Raw genomic sequence first — 22287 nt, 5'->3', positions numbered from 1 at the left:
GCAGGGTCTGGGCCAGAAACCTCTCCATGGGCCAGGTTCCTACACCTACAGCAACGGGGGAAGGGCAGGGCTAGGGAGCGTTCAGTCCTTTTGTTCTGGAACTGAGTGCCCCAGCCACTCTGAGCTCCTCTGCCTGCTTCTCCTCACTCTCTGTCCGAATGAAGCTGAGAAGGCGGCCTGAATCCCAGGGTCAGAATCATGCATCTCTGAGCAAGTGAAGCACCTCAGCCCTTCACACATCCATCATCCAGATGAACCAAAAGGTCTGAGAGGCCTGGCACCTCCCCCTGGCACCACCTCTTTCTGCACAGCTCCTGGGCAGTTCAGAGCTGAGAGTGCTGTTTGGGGTTTAGTTCTAGAGGGTTTTTCTTCACTCCCTGCATGGTGCTCTCCTGCCGCCAGGACTTGGAGTCCAGAACAGATGGAGACGGCACTCCTGGAGACCGGGCGGTGGATCCCTCCTGCCTTTGTTATGAGCTGCCTTCAGCCCGCATTGACAGCGAGCAGCCCCCTGGAGATCTGCTCAACAAGCTACTCAGCCTGTCTCATGTCTTGCAGTCGGGGAGGAAGTGGAGCCCTGGTCACGTGGTCAGTACCAGGATGCCAGTTTTCCAGCACGAAGTCACTGCTCTTCCTACCACGGTTCCCTCCAACCACCCTCCTTCCCCTCAACTGACTTTCACAGCCAGGCTTCTTGAAACCTACACCCTGCTTCAGCTTCCTGGGGGGCTAGTCTGGCCCCTCTGCTGCACGCGACCACCTCTGCACCTCCTCCCACTCTGAGCTCCAGCCGTTTCCCAGTCACCAAACCACCAAACCACTTCATCCAGGCCCACCCTCACCCAAGGTGGAGCTTGTTCATTCTCTCGGGATGACCCTGGTCACTTTAGGTGTGCCAAGGTTGATGGGCCAAGGGGGTGCCTTTCTCCTGACAGGGCACAGCCGCTGAGTGGATGATTTCTGCAAGCCCCTATCCTCCTCACACTGTGACTCTGGGGCAGGGAAAAGCCAGGGGCAGGCCAGCCCTTCTGGACTCTCGACCTGGTTGGCCGGGAACATGGACCCCAGAAACGTGCCCTCTGGCCTTGAGCAGCAAAGGGATCCCACCTGTCCTCCAGAGTCCCTGTGCCGGCCTTCGCAGAGCTCCTGTCACAGCCCGGCCACTTGCCAGGTACCAGGCCTGCATCTGGGCTGTGGAGAGAAGACGGGGCAGGGCTCACTCACCGCCTTCCCTTCTCCGGGGCCTGCAGCTCAGCCTGCTTCATCCAGAGACTGGTGTCGGGGTCGTGGAGGGCAGGTCAAGCAAGCAGGGGCCGTCGGGTGCGGGGAGCACTGCTCTCTTCTTCCTGCTGCAGAGAAGTGGGTGAGGTGGTGAAGGACGGCCCGTCTGGGAGCCTCCTCCTGGGGGGCTGCAGCGTAGGAAGACCAGCAGTGGTCGGAAGGAGCACTCTTCCCAGAGAGTCTGGGTACTGACCACTTCTGCCCCTCGGCCGCTTGCCCTGCATGTGCACATCTGGGGCCCGCAGTGCCCTCTTCCATCTCGGCCTGGTAAGATGCTTTTGTCTTTCAAGGTCTTACCACTCGCTCACCTCCATTAAGACTTCCCTAAACCTGTAGCACACGAGTCGCATCTCACCCATCACCATAGCACTTCGTTTCTCCAGGACGGACAGTGCTCACGAGGAAGGTGCCGGCAGCAGCCCCCGGGGAACAAAGCCTGTGTCTTCTCCCCCAACCCCGCCACCCGCCACGGGCCTGGCATGCATGGCTGCTCACACGCATCTCAGCCCAGAGCGGGAGCGGGGGAGGAAGTGGGCAAGAGCACGTAATGATAAAACTGGTTTTTACAAAGTGATGCTGTTTGTACCAAAATATTTAATGAATATGCTGTTAAAATAAAACCAACAAAAGAAACAGTAATACAATTTTACTGGTTTATATTTCAATTCATAAAGTTGACACACTGAAACTACCCTAGCACAATGTCCACACACCTAGTTTTAGATGGGCGCATAGCTGTTTTGGTAACTGAACAAGGACACAGACAGCAGTGGAGGGGATGGTCTGGGGGGATCAGGGGTTGCCGCTTGTTACCTCCCTTATCACAGATGACTTCAGCAAGTGTTAATACAGCCAACAGGAAAAAAGAGATACAAAACCACCCAAGTCTCTTTATATACAAACCAGTGCCTCTTGTAACCAGCTACTCCACACTGCACGCACAGAAGACGGCAGAATCATCTGCGAGACAGCCTGTCAGCGTTATCACTATATAAATTAAAAGTCTAAAGTTATTTTTTTAAAAAAGGTGCTAAAACCCCCATTCTATAGTTTTGAAGTGAGAACCTGCAGCCCATCCGAAGAGCAAGGCTTGCACTGGCCTCACCCCAGGGAGGGCCCAGGCAGGCGGGGACACAGGCCAGCAGGACGCGGGCCTCTTGGCATGTGTCTGCACAGCCTTACATTCACACTCTCTCTCTCACACACATACAGAACTCAAAGTCTTTCTCACTTGTACAACCTGTTGTGCAAAAACACTAGGAACCTTGAAGTGAAGGTGCTCTTCACAGCTCTCACACCAGCAGGGTAGAGAGCAGAGCCCGACAAACCTTGAATGCAGTAAGTGCCCAAATAACCACGTAATTAACTTGTGCAGATCAGTCCTAGTCTGGGATTTAAACACTGTCAGTTGGGTGCATTGGGAAAAAGATATCTATACACACACACACACACACACAGACACATGAAGCAAAATAAGATTTGTCCATGTTACGATTAACCCAGTCTCACAGTCGGTCAAGTCACCCGCCCCAGCGCTGTGGAGTCATTTGGCAGCTAACAATAAGAACAACAGAAACTATGAGAGTTGCATAGAATTGATCAGAAACGTGAGTGATGCCGAACCAAAACCTGTGCATTGTAGAGTTTAACAAAACTAGGTGGCTTCAACTACAAGCATGAAACCCTCCTATTTAAACAAAGTGCTTCTCCATGTCTACACAGAGGACCCTCTGCTGGCACTGGAGCAGGTACTTGAGTTACTGATCCCCTGCTCTACGTCCCCCTATATATATATATATTTATATATATATATATATTTGTATGTGTGTGTGTATTTTAAAAAAAAATTAAAGGTTTAGAAAAAAACCAACAGCCTGAAGATCCCCAAACTCTGATAACGTCAACTCGGATGCTGGGCTGGATATGAGCTGACCTAACTGGGAAGAGGCCGGAGGTCACATGGAGGAGTGACGTTCGGAGTGTCCAGAGCGGCAGGCGAGTCAGCGGGCCTGTTAGTATCAGCAGTGAGGAGGGCCTCACGAGCTCTGGTCCACAGTGACCTCCTGACAGGCTTCTATGGATCTGACTTGCGGACATTCTGTCCTGGGGCATGTCACAGAATCACACATCTGGCCAAAGAAGGCAACAAAAGGTGTCATGTTTTCCGAAGGGTCTGGAGGCAGCAGCTGCTCTCAGCAAGTCTCTTTCCCTTGAACCCCAGTTGCTGTCTTTATGGAGCTCAGTGTTCGGTTAAACCACGTCTTCTTGGCTGCCTGGACCTCGTTGAGGGCAAGGCCTAAATGGTGCTCCAAGTCCTGGAAGAGCAACAATGGACATGAGGATGCTGGTCTCCTGTGCAAAGGACGCTGCCTCCCCAGAGCTGAGCCAAGGCAACAAGTGTAGTCTGTCTCCTCCTGAGACAACTCTGGGAACAGCCACCACCCCCGCTCCCCACCCCAGCTCTCAAAACTGGCACAGAAAGATCTGGAGGGCCAAAAGCTTTGGCACGTTTTCTGGTTAAGACCTCATCTTTTTATTGAAACAGCCTCCCATCTGAACATCTCACCCTCCATCTACCCACTGCACACCTGGAGTCAGCCGAACGCTCTAGCTAAGAACGCAGCATTAATTTCCAGCAAGCACCTTAGAAGTCTAGACCTGCTAGCAAGACATGTGAGATGCTTCACAATCTGGACCTTTCGGGCAGGCCCACTGCGCCCTCTGTGCTGTGGGCGCACAGCACAGAGGACATGCCATGCCCTGTGCTGGCTCAGCGCTCCTCCCCTTCACCAGCTGCAACCTCTGTCCATTCTCTGATCAGACACCGCCCTTGGTGAGGCCCTTCCTAATTACCCAGACAGTCGCCCAAGCCGCGTCTTAGCTCTGCAGCGCCAGCAGCTGAAACTGGGCCTGGGCGAGCAGGTGTCCAGTGATGAATGTGATGGGGAGACCAGGTCTTCAGCTTTAGTCCTAAACTGGGTTCCTCCATGCTCTGTGCTTAGCGCCTGCCCTGTGCTCAGCACGGTGCTGCCGGAACTAGCCGTGCAGTATAAAGATGACCAAAATAAGTCCCAGTTTCTTCAGGAAAGGAGGCTCAGATAAATTAGGTAATAAGTCCTAAGGCACAAAGCTGGTTAAGTGACAGGAGCTGGGACATAAAAGCTGGTATTGTGAAGCCCTCAGACAGCATGCTGAGCCCCTTGTGTGCATTAGCTTTTTTAGTCTTCAAAGCAAACAATCAGAGTGACCCTCATCACGTCCACTGGCAGATGAGGAACCTGAAGTGTAAGGAGGTTACTAACCCAATGTCAAAGGGTTTGCTGGTACAGCTGCGAGTTCAAATCATATGTTCTCTCCTCCACCAGAAGGATTCCAAGTTAGATGGATAATTCTCATTATGAGAAAGCCCAATTCTTAGGACAGGCTAAATACTAATTAAACATCCACTAGTAAATAACAAGTAACAGGCTTCTTCCCAGGAGGATTATGGTCCAAGTATAAAAGGGAAAAAAACCCCAAACCGTCAATATCATTTCTGGGGTTTCTAGCCCCAGAAAATCATACCCTCATGCAGGCCTGGGCCCCCTGCATCAGGGGCAGAGGGCTGGTTGGGAATGCGAGGCTGCAACTGTTACCTGGATCTTACACTCCGCTTCCACCAGCTGCAGCTTGGTCTGTGCCAGTTCCAGCTCCATCTCTCTCAGCTGGTTCTTGAGTGTTTCCTTCTCCTCATCTGTATCCTCATCCACAACTTCCTTAGCTGAGCCCATGCCCTTTATGCGCCCTTCTTTGTTGAAAAATTCCCGGCAGCGTTCACAGTCGTCTACTTTTTGCTGAAATTGAAGGTGAGATGTGAAGAGACAAAGGAGACATGAAGGTGTAAGCATCTCCTTTCTGGGGAGCCTGGCTGAGCACTATAGCTTCTGAAAAACTACGTTCTTTTTGTAAACTGTTAGATGACCTACTGGAAAAGTCACCTGGCGTTACATACCAAAAGCAATACAAATATTGTTATGTCTTGATCCAGTCATTTCACATCTAGGAATCTTAGCTAAAAAAATGAAAAAGGAGCAACTAGATAAAGATTTATGTACAAGGAATTTCACTGCAGAATCAGAGACACAGAAAAGAGGTAGGGAGATAAACTATCCAGCTCCTGGAAGAAATTACATAGGATGTGCTGTATTTATACAAGGAAGTATGCAGCCTCGGAAAAGGTTTTGAGGAATTTTTCATAATTTGGTAAAAATGCTATGGTGCTGGGTGAACTAGGACACGAAAATGTCGTTAAAGCTTAGTTACAAATACACACTACATTTCACGAAAATAAGAGCAATGACTATAAGAAACATCATTTCATTTTCCTCTAAGAAAATATTCTGCCAGTGAAACCACAAAAGCCATTAGTTATGAAATATGTCCCAACTTCAGATGTAAATTTGAAAAAAATGCGTATCTTAGACTGAAAGAAAATTTGTATGTTAGAGGAAATACAAACATGGAAAGAACACACACCAAAGTGTTAATGGTGGTGTAGTCTGTGGGTAGTGAGATTATAAGGCTTTCTTCCCCTGCCCCTTTATTCGTATTTTCCAATTTTCTTTAATGAACATTATTAGTTTTAGAATCAGAAAATGAATTTTGCTTAAAAAATTGGTACTGCTGGTTAAACACTGCTTATGATAGAGGCCAAGTATCACCTTGTTCCAGGTAAAATGTTGCTTCATGCAAACATGGTCACGAACTCTCCCACATTTCTGTCCACCCAGTTATAAATATGTTAGTAAAGTATCTTTCAGTAAATTGTTCATCTTTTTCAAATTATTCAGCAAATTATTCACAAGTAAAAGTTGACAAGTAGTCTAATAATAAAGAAACATCAAGGAACAAAACCTCTGAAACTGGCAACAAAACATTTACAAACTCCGGTTCTCACTGTATCTGGGTCCATTATAGTAGGAGGCAGATGTCCCCGCACTACGGAAACTCCTGGGGAGTGGTCCCCAGCTACGGAAAATCGTGGGGAGTGGTTCCCAGCTACAGAAAATCGTGGGCAGTGGCCTGGCCTCTGCAGCTGCCACCCTCAAGTGAGACCTGTCACCCCCAGGACCCTTCTGCCTCAGCGTGCTGCTGCAGGAGTCACAGACAACACCTCCAGTCAAGGGGCTCTTGCATGTGGTTTTTTTAAAAAGTGAAGTAATCCAGAGGAGGACGTTGTACGGATTTATAAAGAACAGGGACACCTGCACCTTGAGGTCTAACGTCAGGACTCCTCTGGTCTGCTCTGTACCCCTACCCAATGGAAAGAGGCAGACAGGAGCTGTCAGTTGCTGAGCCAGGCCCCGACAGCTGCCCCGTCAGGCACGCATCAGCCTCTCTCACTTTTGAAATCCAGGTGGAATATTCCCCTCCCCAAATCTTTTGTGAATACAGCCATTAAATTAACTAGGGGGGATAAAATCTCTTTGATAAATGAAGACTTACCCGAATTTTCTCAATCTCCACTTTATTAGCAGCCTGCTGCTTCTCCAATCTTTCACTCAACTGAGAGCAAATCTAAGGAAACAAACATGGTATTCACATGACAGCCTCTTCAGCAGTGTCATAATCTGCACAGTCTGGGCTCGTGGTGTATTCCACAGTAGAGGCTGGACCATGGATTGAGACAGTACTGAGCGGGAGGGAGCAGATGACAGGTGGGCAGAGGGTGCCCTGGCTCTGTCACCTCCGCATCCATTGGCCCAGGACCTGCGAGAACCCATCAGTGCCAGAGTGCACTCGATGGTCAATGTCACAAACACGCCAGACTCCAGAGCCAGCAAGAGAGCCCAGGACTGAAGGCACAAGACCAGTTCAGTTATGCTGTCAGAATGGACCAGCTGGGGGACAGGTGGTTCCCCATCAGGACCACACACGAGCAGCCGGAGTCTGAAGTGCTCCCAAGAACTAGGGTGGCCTCCAGGGATTAAGTGCCTGCTTGCGTGAGGGACCTAGGCCAGGGCCACAAACATAATCTCTGGACTCCTCACAACAATTCTCTGGGAGAGTCACGAGTCCCCCTGTTTTACAGCTGAATCAGCACGGTAACTCGACCAGAAGCACAGGGACTCCTGCAGGGCCAGTGGCCGAGTGGGCACACGTTGGGGTGTGGAAAGGAAACCTCTCACGCAGGCGAGCAGAGCGCCCAGAGCGTGTGGCCCACTTCCAGGGCACAGACCCACCTGCTTGTAGTCGCCAATGATAGAGCTGTTTTTTTTAATCTCGGATTCTGCCTTGTCCAGTTCCCGACGGCACATTTCTTTTAACTGTGCACAGTAAGAAAAGCAAAGGTGACTGATGGTTGAGGGAGACAGACAGGAAGCCCCAGCAGGAGCTGTGTCGTGCTGCGCTGACCCCACAGTCCCAGGGGGCGCTCCTGTCTCCTCCCGATTCTCTCAGCAGTACGAACCCTACTGATGCCGGGATGGAAGTCGGAACATCCGACTACATCAAATCCTGCTTCAGGTGGGCCTTTGGCTGAAGTCCCTGTCAGTGCAGCCCACACTGGGGCCCTGGGCGGAGGAGGTAACAGAGCAAAGGTCGAGGAAAAGCTGATGGGACCACGGCTGTTCCTTCAGCGCCTCGGGGGTTACGTGGCACATGCCCGTCACCTCTCACCTCGGGTCGCCTGACTGAGATGAGAAGCAGGTGGACAGTGAAGCAGAACCAGCCTGCCCAGGGCGCAGCACCTGAAGCTCTTCCTACCCAGGGGCTGTGCTGAGGACAAGCCTCCCAGAGCTGGCTCTGTGGGGAGATAGCTGTGGACAGGGCAAGTAGGGGAGGAACCACACATTATGAGACGTCTGCTTTCCTTCCGCAGAAATGCTAACCTTTTTGGGCACGCTCAGATGCTGGCACACAGGAACTTCTGCCCCAGTGGAAGGGTGGGCTTTGCCTCACTGTCTCCTTCTACATTTTAATTATTAAGAACCATTATGTTGCTTTACCTAGTAAGTAAAAAAGGCCTTTGGAGAGAAACTGAAGCCAGTTGTCTCCAGAGTTCTCCAGGGCCAAGAGGAAGCCAGCAGTGAAATCCCAGCTCTCAAGCATCTGCAAGACATAGAGGAGTGTGGGAGGGGCGATGCCCCCTATACCTGAGCAGACTCTTCTTCCAGCCTTCTTTTCTCTTCCTCTGCGTCAATCAACTTTTGTTTGGTCATAAGCAGCTCCTTGTTCAGTGCATCTGCCTTTTCCTCAGCCTGAAAGGTTTGAGAGATGTTGTTACAGAAAAAGTGAGAACTGAAAGGGTCTGAATTATGCAGCATAGCCCAACTTTAGGATGAGGAGGAAACTGATCCAGAGAGGGGCTGTGATATGCTCGAGGTCACACCGAGAGCACACTCGTGCATGAGTGCCAGGCCGTCTCCTGCCCAGTGTTGTGTGGGGCAGTGGCTAGGAGCTGGCCTTTGGCATCAGATAGCCTGGCCTCGACTCCCATCGCTCCCTGACTTTGTGCCACTAGGAGGAGTCACAGAGAACCTATCGGAGCTTCAGGGTTTTCATCTGAGGGAAGGCATGGAAAGGATTCTGCGCAGTTCTGCTAACATGTAGCCGACACTCAATAAAAGGCAGCCATCATTATTATGAAGACTCAGAATTCTGGTTTTCTTCTCTGAACTCTCAGGATTTTCTCTGCTTCATCAAACACGTTCTGCATTTTGCTCTTGTTCTCATCTGACAAAGGCAGGCACCTCCTTCCAGGCACGCTCGTTCTCTTACCTGAAATGGCCATCTTCCACCCGAGTTTTTCTAAAGCTCACAGAAGCCTGGCGGGCAGATCTACGGGGCCAAGCGACACCGGTGCACCCGCCCTGACCACAGGGTCCGTTACCCTTGAGTGTCCAGTGATAACCGAAGAGTGAGAGACGGCAGCACGTGAGAAGGCAGGCGGGGAACAGGGGCACAGCTAGACATGGAGCATCTCTGCAAGCTTCTCACATGCAGCTTCCTTTGACAATGGATGGTAGTTCCCTGAATTTGAACAGTATGTCTGAGGTCACGGAGCTAAGTGTATAACAGTCCCTGCGCCTGCTACCACGTCACTTCCTGAGACACATTTTCTTTGGGAGGCATAGGTCCCAGGGGGCTGGGGGCTGAGGCCTTAAGTGGAGACTTGAGAATGGCACACCATGCAACTCAAAAAGCCATTCAGTTCAGTTGCCTAGTTGTGTCTGACTCTTTGTGACCCCACGGACTACAGCACACCAGGCTTCCCATCCATCACCAACTCCTGGAGCTCACTCAAACTCATGTCCATCAAATTGGTGATGCCATCCAACCATCTCATCCTCTGTTGTCCCCTTCTCCTCCTGCCTTCAATCTTTCCCAGCATCAGGGTCTTTTCCAATGAGTCAGTTCTTCGCATCAGATGGCCAAAGTATTGGAGTTTTAGCTTCAGCATCAGTCCTTCCAGTGAATATTCAGGACTGATTTCCTTTAGGATGGACTGGCTTGATCTCCTTGCAGTCCAAGGGACTCTCAAGAGTCTTTTCCAACACCACAGTCCAAAAGCATCAATTCTTTGGCACTCAGCTTTCTTTATAGTCCATCTCTCACATTCATACATGACTACTGGAAGAACCATAGTAGCTTTGACTAGACAGACCTTTGTTGGCAAAGTAATGTCTCTGCTTTTTAATACGCTGTCTAGGTTGGTCATAGTTTTTCTTCCAGGGGCAATCATCTTTTAATTTCATGGCTGCAGTCACCATCTGCAGTGATTTTGGAGCCCAAGAAAATAAAAGTCTGTCACCGTTTCCCTTGTTTTCCCATCAATTTACAATGAAGTGATGGAACCAGATGCCATGATCTTTTGTTTTTTGAATGTTGAGTTTTAAGCCAGCTTTTTCACTCTCTTCTTTCATCAAGAGGCTCTTCAGTTCCTCTTCACTTTCTGCCATAAGAGTGGTGTCATCTGCATATCTCAGGTTATTGGTATTTCTCCCAGCAATCTTGATTCCAGTTTGTGCTTCATCCAGCCTGCCATTTTGCATGATGTACTCTGCATATAAGTTAAATAAGCAGGATGACAATATACAGCCTTGACATATTCCTTTCCCTATTTGGAACCGGTCTGTTGTTCCATGTCCAGTTCCAACTGTTGCTTCTTGACCTGCATACAGATTTCTCGGGAGGCAGACAAGGTGATCTGGTATTCCCATCTCTTGATGAATTTTCCAGTTTGTTGTGATCCACACAGTCAAGGGCTGTGGAGTAGGCAATAAAGCAGAAGTAGATGTTTTTCTAGAACTCTCTTTCTTTTTTGATGATCCAACAGATGTTGGCAATTTGATCTCTGGTTCCTCTGACTTTTACAAGTCCAACTTGAACATCTGAAAGTTCTCGGTTCATGTACTGTTGGGAGCCTCACTTGGAGAATTTTGAGCATTACTCTGCTACCGTGTGAGAGGAGTGCAACTGTGTGGTAGTTTGAACATTTCTGACATTGCCTTTCTTTGGGATTGGAATGAAAACTGAACTTTTCCAGTCCCGTGGCCACTGCTGAGTTTTCCAAATTTGCTGGCATATTGAGAACAGCACTTTAACAGCAGCATCTTTTAAAGATTTGAAATAGCTCGACTGGAATTCCATCACCGCCAGCAGTTTTGCTCATAGTGATGCTACCTAAGGCCCACTTGACTTCGCATTCCAGGATGTCTGGTTCTGGGTGAGTGATCATACCATTATGATTATCTGGGTCATGAAGATCTCTTTTGTACAATTTTTATGTGTATTCTTGCCACCTCTTCTTAATATCTTCTGCTTCTGTTAGGTCCGTACCATTTCTGTCCTTTTTTTTGTGCCCATCTTTGCATGAAATGTTTCCTTGGTATCTCTAATTTTCTTGAAGAGATCTCTATCTAGTCTTTGCCATTCTATTGTTTTCCTCTATTTCTAAGCCATTAGTTACTGGGAAAATGCACATACCTGTGATTAAATGGGGTCCTGGATTTAAGCCTGTCCTTGCTGGGGAGTGGCTTATCTTCTCCTCTAGCTCAAACCCAAGCAGCAAGTGAGAGGGAAATGAGACTCAAACAACAGAGGAAATAATATGGAGAATGAAGTCCTGTTAAAGATTTTATTTTACTTGAATCAAGAGAACATCCTGTCACCTCTGCCTCTCTCTCTCGGACCTGGGTAAAGCCCCTGAGCAGTAACCTACAGCACATACATACATTCTCTGTTACTCATCATCACTCCCATGGGAGGTAAGACTGATTTTAACAAGTACAGGACAGCTGGCTCACCACGAAGGGGGTCTTCTAACCCAGGAGTCTTCCTTGCCCACCCTGACTCCAAAATTTAGAAAAATGTTAGACGGGCAAGTGATTCCCCCAAGCTTGCACAGTGCGTGTGGCAGAGCTGGAATCCCTGCTACAGGAGCTGACTTGCAATGCTGCGCCCCTTCAACGGGAAAGTGCGCAGAGGCCACCGGGCGGCTGACGGTGGTCCTGAGGGCGCCACACGCGCCACTCTACTTACGTATGCGCATGAGGAGAGAACGTGTGGGATCAGCACCATCTAGAGTTCCACTTCTGGTCATGGAGGACTAACCAGGACCAGACTCACCCACCCCCATAAACAAAACACTGGACAAAGTATATAAAGCTACCGTCTGCTGACCCTGAAAACCAATGCAGAACTGTGGCTCCTGGGAGAAAGGAGACAAGCAAGGTCCTCCCACCACTCTGGGTGTCTGCCTCTGGACCAAGGAGCAGGTGAGGGGTTCTACACAGAGCATGCCTCAAAGGGTTACGGAGACAGAGCCAGGGGCTCAGAGAGGCTGTGGCAACTGAAAGTTGTGGGCGAGAGCTCTGGAGATGAGAGAGCTCCAGAACCACTGACAGGGTGGCAGAAGAGAGAACATGAAATCATGAAAATACCCAATTAAACCAAAGAAGGCAGAAAAGGGGAAAAAAAGAAAAAGCAAATACAACAAATGAAGAACAAACAGCAAGGTGGTAGACTTAAATCTACCATATAAATAATTACATTAAATGTAACTGGTCTAAACATTCCAATTAAAAGGAGACTGTCAGACTGAATTTGAAAAAGCAAGATCCAACTATAGCTGGTGACAAAATCCCATTTTAAATATAAAGACATAGATATATTAAAAAAAAGAATGGAAAAGGATATGCCATGCAATACTATGAAGGCTGGAATGGCTATATTAATATCAGACAAAGTAGATTTCAGAACAGAGTATCACCAACGACAAAGAGGGACATTACATAACACCAAGAGTCACTCCTTGAAACTTGAAAGGTATTCATAAAGTCAAATTAAAAGAAACAAAAACTGACATAATAAAGGAGAAATAGATTAGGGCACAGAGTTACACATTTCCTCACTGTTCTCTCAGTAAGTGATGGAATAAATAAAGAGAAAAGTGGCAAGTCTACGGAAGATTTAACCAACAGTGAATCAGCTTGATCAAAGTGATGTTTACACAACGCTCCACCTACAACAGCAGGATAGATGTACTTTCCAAGAACATGTGGTACATTCAACCCAAATGGATCACGGAAAGTCCCAAAATAAAGCCTAAGTATGCTTTTCTTGTTGTTGTTCACTCATTAAGTCCCGTCTGAATTTTTGTGACCTCAAGGACTGCAGCATGCCAGGCTCCTATGTACTTCACTATCTCCCAGAGTCAGCTCAAATTCATGTCCATTGAGTTGGTAATGCTATCCGACCATCTTATCCTCTGTCACCCCCTTTTCGTGCCCTCAATCTTTCCCAGCATTGGGGTCTTTTCCAATGAGTCGGTTTTTTGCACCAGGTGGCCAAAGCTTCAGCTTTAGCAACAGTCCTTCTAATGAATATTCAGAGTTGATTTCCTTTAGGATTGACTGGTTTGATCTCTTTGCTGTCAAGGGACTCTCAAGAGTCTTTTCTCTGGCACCACAATTTGAAAGCAAGAATTCTTCAGTGCTCAACCTTCTTTATGGTCCAACTCTCACATTCGTGCATGACTACTGGAAAAACCACAGCTTTGACTATAAGGACATTTGTCAGCAAAGTGATGTCTCTGCTTTTAAATACACTGTCTAGATTTGTCATGGCTTTTCCTCCAAGGATATGGCTACCCACTCCAGTATCCTTGCCCAGAGAATTCCATGGACAGAAGAGCCTGGTGGGCTACAATCCATGGGACTGCAAAGAGTTGGACATGACTGAATGGCTAACACTTTCACTTCCTTCCAAGGAGCAAGTGTCTTCTAATTTCTTGGCTGTAGTCACTGTCTGCAGTGATTTTGGAGCCCAAGAAAATAAAATCTGTCACTGCTTCCACTTTTTCCCCTTATATTTGCTATGAAGTGAATTGCCAACATCTGCTGGATCATAGAAAAAGCAAGAGAGTTCCAGAAAAACATCTATTTCTGCTTTATTGACTATGCCAAAGTCTTTGACTGTGTGGATCATAATAAACTGTGGAAAATTCTGAAAGAGATAGGAATACCAGACTACCTGACCTGCCTCTTGAGAAACCTATATGCAGGTCAGGAAGCAACAGTTAGAACTGGACATGGGACAACAGACTGGTTCCAAATAGGAAAAGGAGTACGTCAAGGCTGTATATTGTCACCCTGCTTATTTAACTTATATGCAGAGTACATCATGAGAAATGCTGGGCTGGAAGAAGCACAAGCTGGAATCAAGACTGCCGGAAGAAATATCAATAACCTCAGATATGCAGATGACACCACTCTTATGGCAGAAAGTGAAGAGGAACTAAAAAGCCTCTTGATGAAAGTGAAAGTGGAGAGTGAAAAAGTTGGCTTAAAGCTCAACACTCAGAAAACGAAGATCATGGCATCCGGTCCCATCACTTCATGGGAAATAGATGGGGAAACAGTGGAAACAGTGTCAAGACTTTATTTTTGGGGGCTCCAAAATCACTGCAGACGGTGACTGCAGCCATGAAATTAAAAGACGCTTACTCCTTGGAAAGAAAGTTATGACCAACCTAGATAGCATATTAAAAGGCAGAGACATCACTTTGCCAACAAAGGTCTGTCTAGTCAAGGCTGTGGTTTTTCCAGTGGTCATGTATGGATGTGAAAGTTGGACTGTGAAGAAAGCTGAGTGCCAAAGAATTGATGCTTTTGAACTATGGTGTTGGAGAAGACTCTTGAGAGTTCCTTGGACTGAAAGGAGATCCAACCAGTCCATTCTAAAGGAGATCAGCCCTGGGTGTTCATTGGGGGGACTGATGCTGAAGCTGAAATTCCAATACTTTGGGCACCTCATGTGAAGAGTTGACTCACTGGAAAAGACCCAGATGCTGGGAGGGATTGGGGGCAAGAGGAGAAGGGGACGACAGAGGATGAGATGGCTGGACGGCATCACCGACTTGATGGACATGAGTTTGGGTGGACTCCGGGAGTTGGTGATGGACAGGGAGGCCTGCTGTGCTGCCATTCATGGGGTTGCAAAAAGTCAGACATGACTGAGCGACTGAACTGAACTGATGGAACTGGATGCCATGATCTTAGTTTTTGACTGTTAAGTTTCAAGCCAGCTTTTCCACTCTCCTTTTTCACCCTCAAGAAGCTCTTTAGTTCCTCTTCACTTTCTGCCATTAGAATGGTATCGTCTACATATCTGAGGTTGTTGATATTTCTCCTGGAAATTTTGATTCCAGCTTGTGATTCATTCAGCCTGGCATTTCACCTGATGTACTCTGCATATAATTTAAATAAACAGGGAGACAATATACAGCCCTGTTGTATTCCTTTTGCACTAGTCAGTTGTTTCCCGTCCAGTTCTAACTGTTGCTTCTTGACCTGCATATAGGTTTCTCAGGAGACAGGTAAGGTGGTCTGGTACTCCCATCTCTAAGAATTTCCCACAGTTTTTTGTGACCCACAGACCCACAGACCCTGGTATAGCAGAGAGTCAAAGGGTTTAGCACAGTCAATGAAGCAAAAGTAGATGTTTTTTTCTGGAATTCCCTTGCTTTCTCCATGATCCAATCAATGTTGACAATTTGATCTCTGGTTCCTCTGCCTTTTCTAAACCCAGTTTGTACATCTAAAAGTCCTTGGTTCATGTATTGCTGAGCCCAGCCTGAAGGATTTTGAGCATAACCTTGCTAGCATGTGAAATGAGTACAATCATACAGTAGTTTGAACATTCTTTGGCAAAAGTATGCTTTAAAAGTATTAAAATCAGGAAAAGTATGTACCCTGATGACAAATGAATTAAATCAGAAATCAACAAACAGAAAAACTTCTGGGATAAATCCCTAATAGATAAAAATTAAACAACACACTACTAATTAACTCAGAGATCAAAGAAATCACAAAAATTGAATGAAAATAAAAACACAACACATCAGAATGTGTGAGATGTAGCTGAAACAGTGCCTCAGAGAGACTTCTAACTTTATATACCTATTTTTAAAAGGACTAAAGGTCCAAATCAATGACTAAGTTTCCTCTTTAAGAAGCTAGAAAAAGAGCAGGTTAAACCAAAAGAAAAGGAGAAGGAGATAATAAAAAGCAGAAATCAATAAAACAAAAAGAAAAAAGTCAACAAAACCAAAACCTGGGTTTTAAAAAGATCAACACAATTGATATACTTCTAGTTAGATAAGAAAAAAAAGAGAAAAGACAGAAATTACCCATATCAGGAATAAAAGAGAGAAGCCTTCAACAGATCCTATAAACATCAAAAGAATGAGGGGATATCAACGATTTTTTATGCCAATACATTTGACAACTAAGATGAAATGGACAGATCACTAGAAAGGCACAAACTATAAGGATCTACACATGAAGATTTAGGAAATCTGAATAGCTCTGTATCTGAAAATAAACTGAAATTATAATTAAATAATTTCTGGTTAAGAAAACTCCAGGCTCATGTGCCCTCACTAGGATATTAAATCAAAGATTCAATGAACAATCCCACATAAAATCCTTAAAAAAATAGAAGGGAACACTTCCCAGTTCACTTTAGAAGGCCAGCATTTCCCTGATATCAAACCCATATTAAAACATTAATGAAACTCTATAGACAAATATTTGTCTGGAACACAAAAATCTTTAATACAAATAAAAATCTTTAAAAAAAGAAAACCCCAAATTACATAGGAATGCACAGTTTGCATACAGTGAAAAACAGCAAATAATCACCTCAGCAGATACAGGAAGAACATTTGACCAAATTTAACACCCACTCATGATAACAACTTCCAGCAAATAGGAAGAAAGGAGAACTTCCTTTGCTTGATCTACAGAAAACCTGGAGCTAACATCTGGAACAAGGCCCACTCTCACATCTAACATTGTTCCCAGGGTCCTAGTCAGTGCAGGAAGGCAAGGGGAAAAAGGCAGAATAGCTTGAAAGGAAGCAAAACTGTCTTTATTCAGAGATGATATGATTATGTATGTAGAAAATCCTAAAAAAGAAAGAAGAAGGCTACTACAGTAAGTGAATTTAGCAAGGTCACAGGATACAAAGTCAAGTAGTCAACTGTATTTCTAGAGACTAGCGATAGGAAAATTCAGTGAAGAAAACTGCCCGTAATAACAGATCAAACTTTGTGCATGTCTTGTAAACAGAAACTAAAAAAGATCTAAATTAATGAAAATTGTACCATAATCATGGATTGGAAGGTTCAAGGATTGTTTAGATGTTAGTACTCCTCAAGCTGATTTATAGATTCAACACAACCCCATTCAAAATCCCAGAAGGCTTTTATTTTTAGAAGTTGAGAGACTGATTCTCTTATGTATATATAAATACAACTTACTTATAATAGCCAAACTATTAAAAAAAACAAAAAACACAAAGTTGGAGGATTCACATGACCTGATCTGAAGATTGGTAACACTGCAGTAATTAAAACAGTGTGGTACTGGCATAAGGATAGACATAGACATCAATGGAGCAGATATAGAATCAAGGAGACCCGTACATACAGGGCCAATCGATTTTTGATAGAGGCCCAAGTAATTCAATGGGGAAAGCTTAGCAACTTGCTCAAGGTCAGAGAACTAGAATGCAGGAGAGCCAGAATTCCAATCCCAGCAGGTCTGCCACCAAGTCTGTTTCCACCGCTCTCCCCTTAGTCTAGAGAGCAGCCATGCAGGAGAGGACACAGACGGGGCCTTACACAGGCTCCCTCTCAGTCTTGAGCAACAATGTCAGGCCCCATTTCATAGAGGACAAAGCTTGGGTGGGGTCACCTACAGACTCACTGGGTGACTGGGGATTTCTCCATAGCTGCTGTGTGATGGACAAGTCACAGAAGTGACAGGTGAGGAATAACAAAAATGACATAAAATTAACTGGAAATACAACGAGGGTTCTGGAAATCCTATAAGCCACAAACCAGAGCTTTTCTCTGGGATACAGAAAGGGAAGTATGAAAAGGCATGAAGAAGTTCTTTCAAAAATCTAACACCCTGAAGTCGAATAATGGTGAAAAGACCGCACATTCTTCACTTCAGAACCTAGCTGATTTTCAGTGATGATCCAATAGAAATGAGAGAAAACTAACTTGGAAAGGGACTCAATGTTTAGTGCAGAAACATCCATCTTCTCAGCACTGGTGATGGCTGGACATGGGACCTCAGTTTGCTATTTCTGAGCCCGAGAGGCAGCAGGGGTCCTGCTCCTCTGAGCCAAGAGTGTCAGGCCAACTGGGTTTCAATCTAAGGGCTCTGCCACTGATTAACACTGGGACTGTGTAAGACATTTAGCCTCTTCTGGCCTCCTCAGTGAAACTGTATCCCTTGTACAGGGTTTCCTGGAGAGTTTAACATTAAGTACAAAGTACTGTGCAGCACCTAGAACTCCTTAAGGGTTTGGGAAACATTCTGAAAGTAGTATATTTTTGGTGTAGTTATGACATCAAATCACAGCTTCTTGTTTCGTATTTACTTTGGAGGGAGTGTGGCATCACAGATAAAGCCTGGACATTCCAATTAGATGCACTTGGGTTATATTCCTGGCTCTGCTTCTTCCTGGGTGCCTTCCTCTCTAAGAGAATATGAACCAGTAGATACCGCATCTCTTTCTCTTCATCTGATGCGTGAACCACTTGGAGAATCTAATGAAAGCATAGACTGCTGAAGAAATACAGTAGCACACAGGATTTTCATACATGTTTGGTAGATGTCAAGATCTTGTGAAATTCATATATCCTATGGTGTTCAACATATTATGTAAGTTCCTTGTAAACCCTCAACAGCCTAAGCCTGTCTCTGGAAAAATCAATGAGCAGAAAAGTGACAGGAAAATCTAAGTCAGGTGCTGCCAAACTCTGTCCAAGTGCCAAGTCCAGCCTGCCACCTATTCTCCTAAATAAAGTTTTACTGGAACACCACCAAGCTCATCTGTTTATTTATTGTCTATGGCTCCCTTCCGTGACAATGGCAGAGTTACATAGTTGCAACAGAGACCATATGGCCCACCAAGTCATGTCTGTCTCTTTACAGAAAAAGCCTGCCAACGTCTGACCTCAACCATGAACGAGAGAGTGCGCTATGGGAAGCCTGCAGTACAGAAAATGGACGACACCCTGCCAGGAATGCCATCAGCTCAAACTTTTCAAGATTAGGAGAAGCAAAGAAAAACAGAACATCTGCCAGCAGAGATTCCTGATGAAATCGCAAGCGGTGGAGGCACTGGGCTTTATTACAACTGGCAGTGATTATGCAAAAGGCACGTGGTATCCAGGATGACAAAATCTGTTCTTGTGTTAGGGGTAAGTTAAGGAAATAACAGTGATTAAATGCTACTGACAACTGTAATAGCTGAAGAATCAGCCACAGAGGTCTTTCAATCAATGTCTGGAGAGGTGTTCAGGGACTGCATGTATAATGAGAGAAGAGTGTGCAAAGGAGGGCTTAATGAGACCATCAATGACCCCTGAAGGAAAGGAAGGAACTGTACCGACAAGAGGAGGTCCTCATGAGAGGGAAACACTAACTAGAATAAACACAAAAACTTCAGGATTTCACCTGATTAAGGGAGAAGTGTCTCAACATAAGCATCTTTTCAGACAAGGGAGACTTACGTTATCCAGGTCTTTTCGCAGTGCAATCTTGCTGGTCACCAGCTCATGGGCTAAGTCATCATTTTCCTGTTCCAACCTCATGTTAGCTTCTTGTAGGCGCCTATTCTCTCGCTGATGGGTGGGGAGAAACCAGTTGTAGACATAAAGATCAGATGGAAACGACAACTTTTCAGGTTAATTCTCAAAACTAATTGCTGAGACCGACGGGAATCTGGGGAGATGTGGCTGGCCCCAATGTGCTGCCAAGCAACAGTTCCTTCCTTGCTGTCTCCACTGATTCAATTAACCGTCAGGCAGTTACTTGTTACTGTGACAAAAGCCCAGGGAACTGTAACAAACCAGACAACTAGCATGAAGTGAAACAAGTCTTGCTTTCTCATTTGCAAACTCAAAACTGAAACTGGAACCTAGAAACAGTGAAACTAAATTTTAAGCAGAGCTCACTAAAACTAATTATAGGCACAATTATCTGAAGTGAAAGGCTGAAGGCACTTCACATCACTTAGGCCATAAACAAACCTCAAATCGCTCGATGGGGTCTTCTTGTTGGGCCTGCTGTTCCCTCATGGTGTGATACTCTTTTTCGTATTTTTTCAACTTCTTCTGACTAATCTGTAGGATAGAGCACAGCACAAATTAAAAAGCATCAGGAAGAGGTGGGTGCTTCAAGGCTTGCATTGAAGACCAAGATCTCTACTGACCTTGGCATCCCAAGTTAACCACCAAAGTGGTATTTCCTGCACATAAGCTCAGAAACTAAAATTCTTACTCAAATTTAGGGGTTTGTGGGGGGATAATTGGTTCCTGAAGATTTTACCAAGGGTGTCAGAATGAACATCCAACAGATGACCCCTCCTGTCTGAGTTCTAGGTCTGATTATCCGTCCTCTCCCTCCTCCTCACACACCATTTTCTTCAGCACATACCAGCAACGCTGCAGGGGCTTCCATTCTGTGACCTCACAACCTCTCCATAAGGTGTGGTATTAATAGCCTCAATTTATAGGCAACTTAACTGAGAAGTAAAGAAGTTAGGTAACTTGACCACAGCCACTCAGTTAGGGACTGGCAGATCCAGGATTTGCGCCAGGCCATTAGACACCATCCGAGTCCAAGCTGTAGCCACCTCACTATCTACCTCCTACCACTTTCCTTTCCATTAGCACCTTCTGTGCTGCCTTCAAACAGGCATACTTCTCTCTGCCCTTAAACTCTTCCATCTCATTAAACTACTGTCCTCTTTCTCTCAAGCTTTTTCTTACCAACTACTGCAAACCGCTATACTGCTGACTCATACACCTAACTTTTAGCCCCGAGTTTCAGGTTAATTGGGCTTTCCTGGTGGTTCAGATGGCAAAGAATCCACCTGCAATGCAGGAGACCAGGGTTCAATCTCTGGGTTGGAAAGATCCCCCAGAGAAGGAAATGGCCACCATTCTAGTATTCTTGCCTGGAGAATTTCATGGACAGAGGAGCCTGGCGGGTTACAGTCCATGGAGTTGTGAAAGCACTGAACATGACTGAGCGACTAACACTTTCCAGGCTAATTAGGCATCTCAGAGCTAGTCTAGTCCAATTTCCTTATTTTACAGATGAAAAAACTGAGGTGCAGAAAGGGGATAGGACAGGCCCAAGCTTGCAGCAGGCTCATGTCAGCATCTCCTAGTCCCTGCTCATTCTTCCCTTTCCCTTGAGCTGCCTGGTGTTCCTCTACCATTGATTCTGCGGACACATGCCCCAGTCGGCTGTTTACAGGTATGCCCCAATCAGAGATTACTCTTGGAGTTTGGCTGCTGCGCAAAGGGAGGCAGCCAGGAACCTACCAGCACTATGCCCTCGCTGCAGTCTATAAAGACGCCCACTAAACACCAATGGGGTGAGGCTGCAAGCTGAAAAGTGGCATCCCTAAGCCTAGATCTTCTATGTTAAGGCTAATGCTGGGGCAAATTTTTATTATGTGTGTAACTGATTCACAAAGAAAGCACCTAAATAAAACATCTGTGTGATCAGTAAATTCATAAACAATCTGAACAAATCAATAGTAGAGGAACAGAAAACTGAGGCTTGTGGGTGGTCAACACTTCCTCCCAGTACTCTCTGCTGTCAGTCTGTGTAAATGACAAGGGCGGGCAGAGATAAAAGGCTCCTCAAGTGCTTTGTAAAAAAGAAACCTGATGCCAAACCCTACAAAACATTCTCACGAGTCTTCAGGATCCTTCGACTTTTCATTCTCATGCTGTGGTAACAAAGAATGAACATTTCCCCCATAACCATACATTTGGTTAGTTACAAAATAATGTCTTCTACATCTCCTTATCCCTTATTATAAATGTCTCATTCTTAGAGTAAAAGGGTGGGTTCCCCCTCAGCATATAACCGAAGCTGGTGTGTAGTGAGTGCCCTGTGAGTGCCAGACCCTGTACATGTGTTATCTCACCTGGTTCTTACATTTTTGTGACAGGACATGGGCATGGCTCTGTGTGTTTACTAGGTTTTTCACATTTTCTGCATTGAGGACGAATTACATTTCTAACTGAGTTAACAATGTGACTGCTGTTTAAAAACAATGCTCATAAGTTGGGCTCCTCTGAGACAGAGCTCTGGCATTCTTTCCACGGACTGCGCTGCTCCGGAACTCTGACTGCTTTCCTAATTTTCAGCCTCACTTCTCGGTCTCTCTCTTCCTCCCTCTTTCCCTTAAATGCCTTAACTCCAACCCCATCACACACACAAAATAAACACAACGCTGCTCACAGTGGGTTCACAGCTGACTCTGACTTCCAGAGTGTGTGGCTATATGGCCAACTGGCTCAAGCTGCCTCTGAGACAGAGACTTGCTGAGAAAGACTGATGCTTGATAACTGAGTGAGGAATGAGAAGTATCAGTAGGAAAAGCAGCAACTCCAGTGTCCTTATGAGGCTGCACCCAGGA

At 45.9% G+C, this 22287-nt stretch overlaps 2 protein-coding genes across 9 annotated transcripts in view; one reads left to right on the top strand and one right to left on the bottom strand.

Moving 5' to 3' along the window:
* STRBP (spermatid perinuclear RNA binding protein) overlaps window positions 1–19102 on the top strand; it is a 172545-nt gene extending 153443 nt beyond the window's left edge. For both annotated transcript variants that reach the window (XM_019970785.2, XM_070798122.1), the window contains one exon: window positions 18777–19102. In XM_019970785.2, the coding sequence (XP_019826344.1) occupies window positions 18777–18898 (122 nt within the window). In that variant the 3' untranslated portion in view covers window positions 18899–19102. The remainder of the gene's footprint in view (window positions 1–18776) is intronic.
* The window catches only part of RABGAP1 (RAB GTPase activating protein 1), a 169183-nt gene continuing 148751 nt past the window's right edge, over window positions 1856–22287 (bottom strand). For all 7 annotated transcript variants that reach the window (XM_070798118.1, XM_070798119.1, XM_070798117.1 and 4 more), the window contains 7 exons: window positions 19877–19969; window positions 19358–19468; window positions 8415–8519; window positions 7503–7586; window positions 6766–6837; window positions 4917–5114; window positions 1856–3596 (listed from right to left, as the gene is read on the bottom strand). In XM_070798118.1, the coding sequence (XP_070654219.1) occupies window positions 3474–3596; window positions 4917–5114; window positions 6766–6837; window positions 7503–7586; window positions 8415–8519; window positions 19358–19468; window positions 19877–19969 (786 nt within the window). In that variant the 3' untranslated portion in view covers window positions 1856–3473. The remainder of the gene's footprint in view (window positions 3597–4916; window positions 5115–6765; window positions 6838–7502; window positions 7587–8414; window positions 8520–19357; window positions 19469–19876; window positions 19970–22287) is intronic.

The sequence above is a fragment of the Bos indicus genome, chromosome 11, assembly GCF_029378745.1.
Source record: "Bos indicus isolate NIAB-ARS_2022 breed Sahiwal x Tharparkar chromosome 11, NIAB-ARS_B.indTharparkar_mat_pri_1.0, whole genome shotgun sequence".
Classification (NCBI taxonomy): Eukaryota; Metazoa; Chordata; class Mammalia; order Artiodactyla; family Bovidae; genus Bos; species Bos indicus.
The sequence above is the reverse complement of the archived record's forward strand: the minus strand, read 5'-3'. Positions and strand labels throughout refer to the sequence as shown.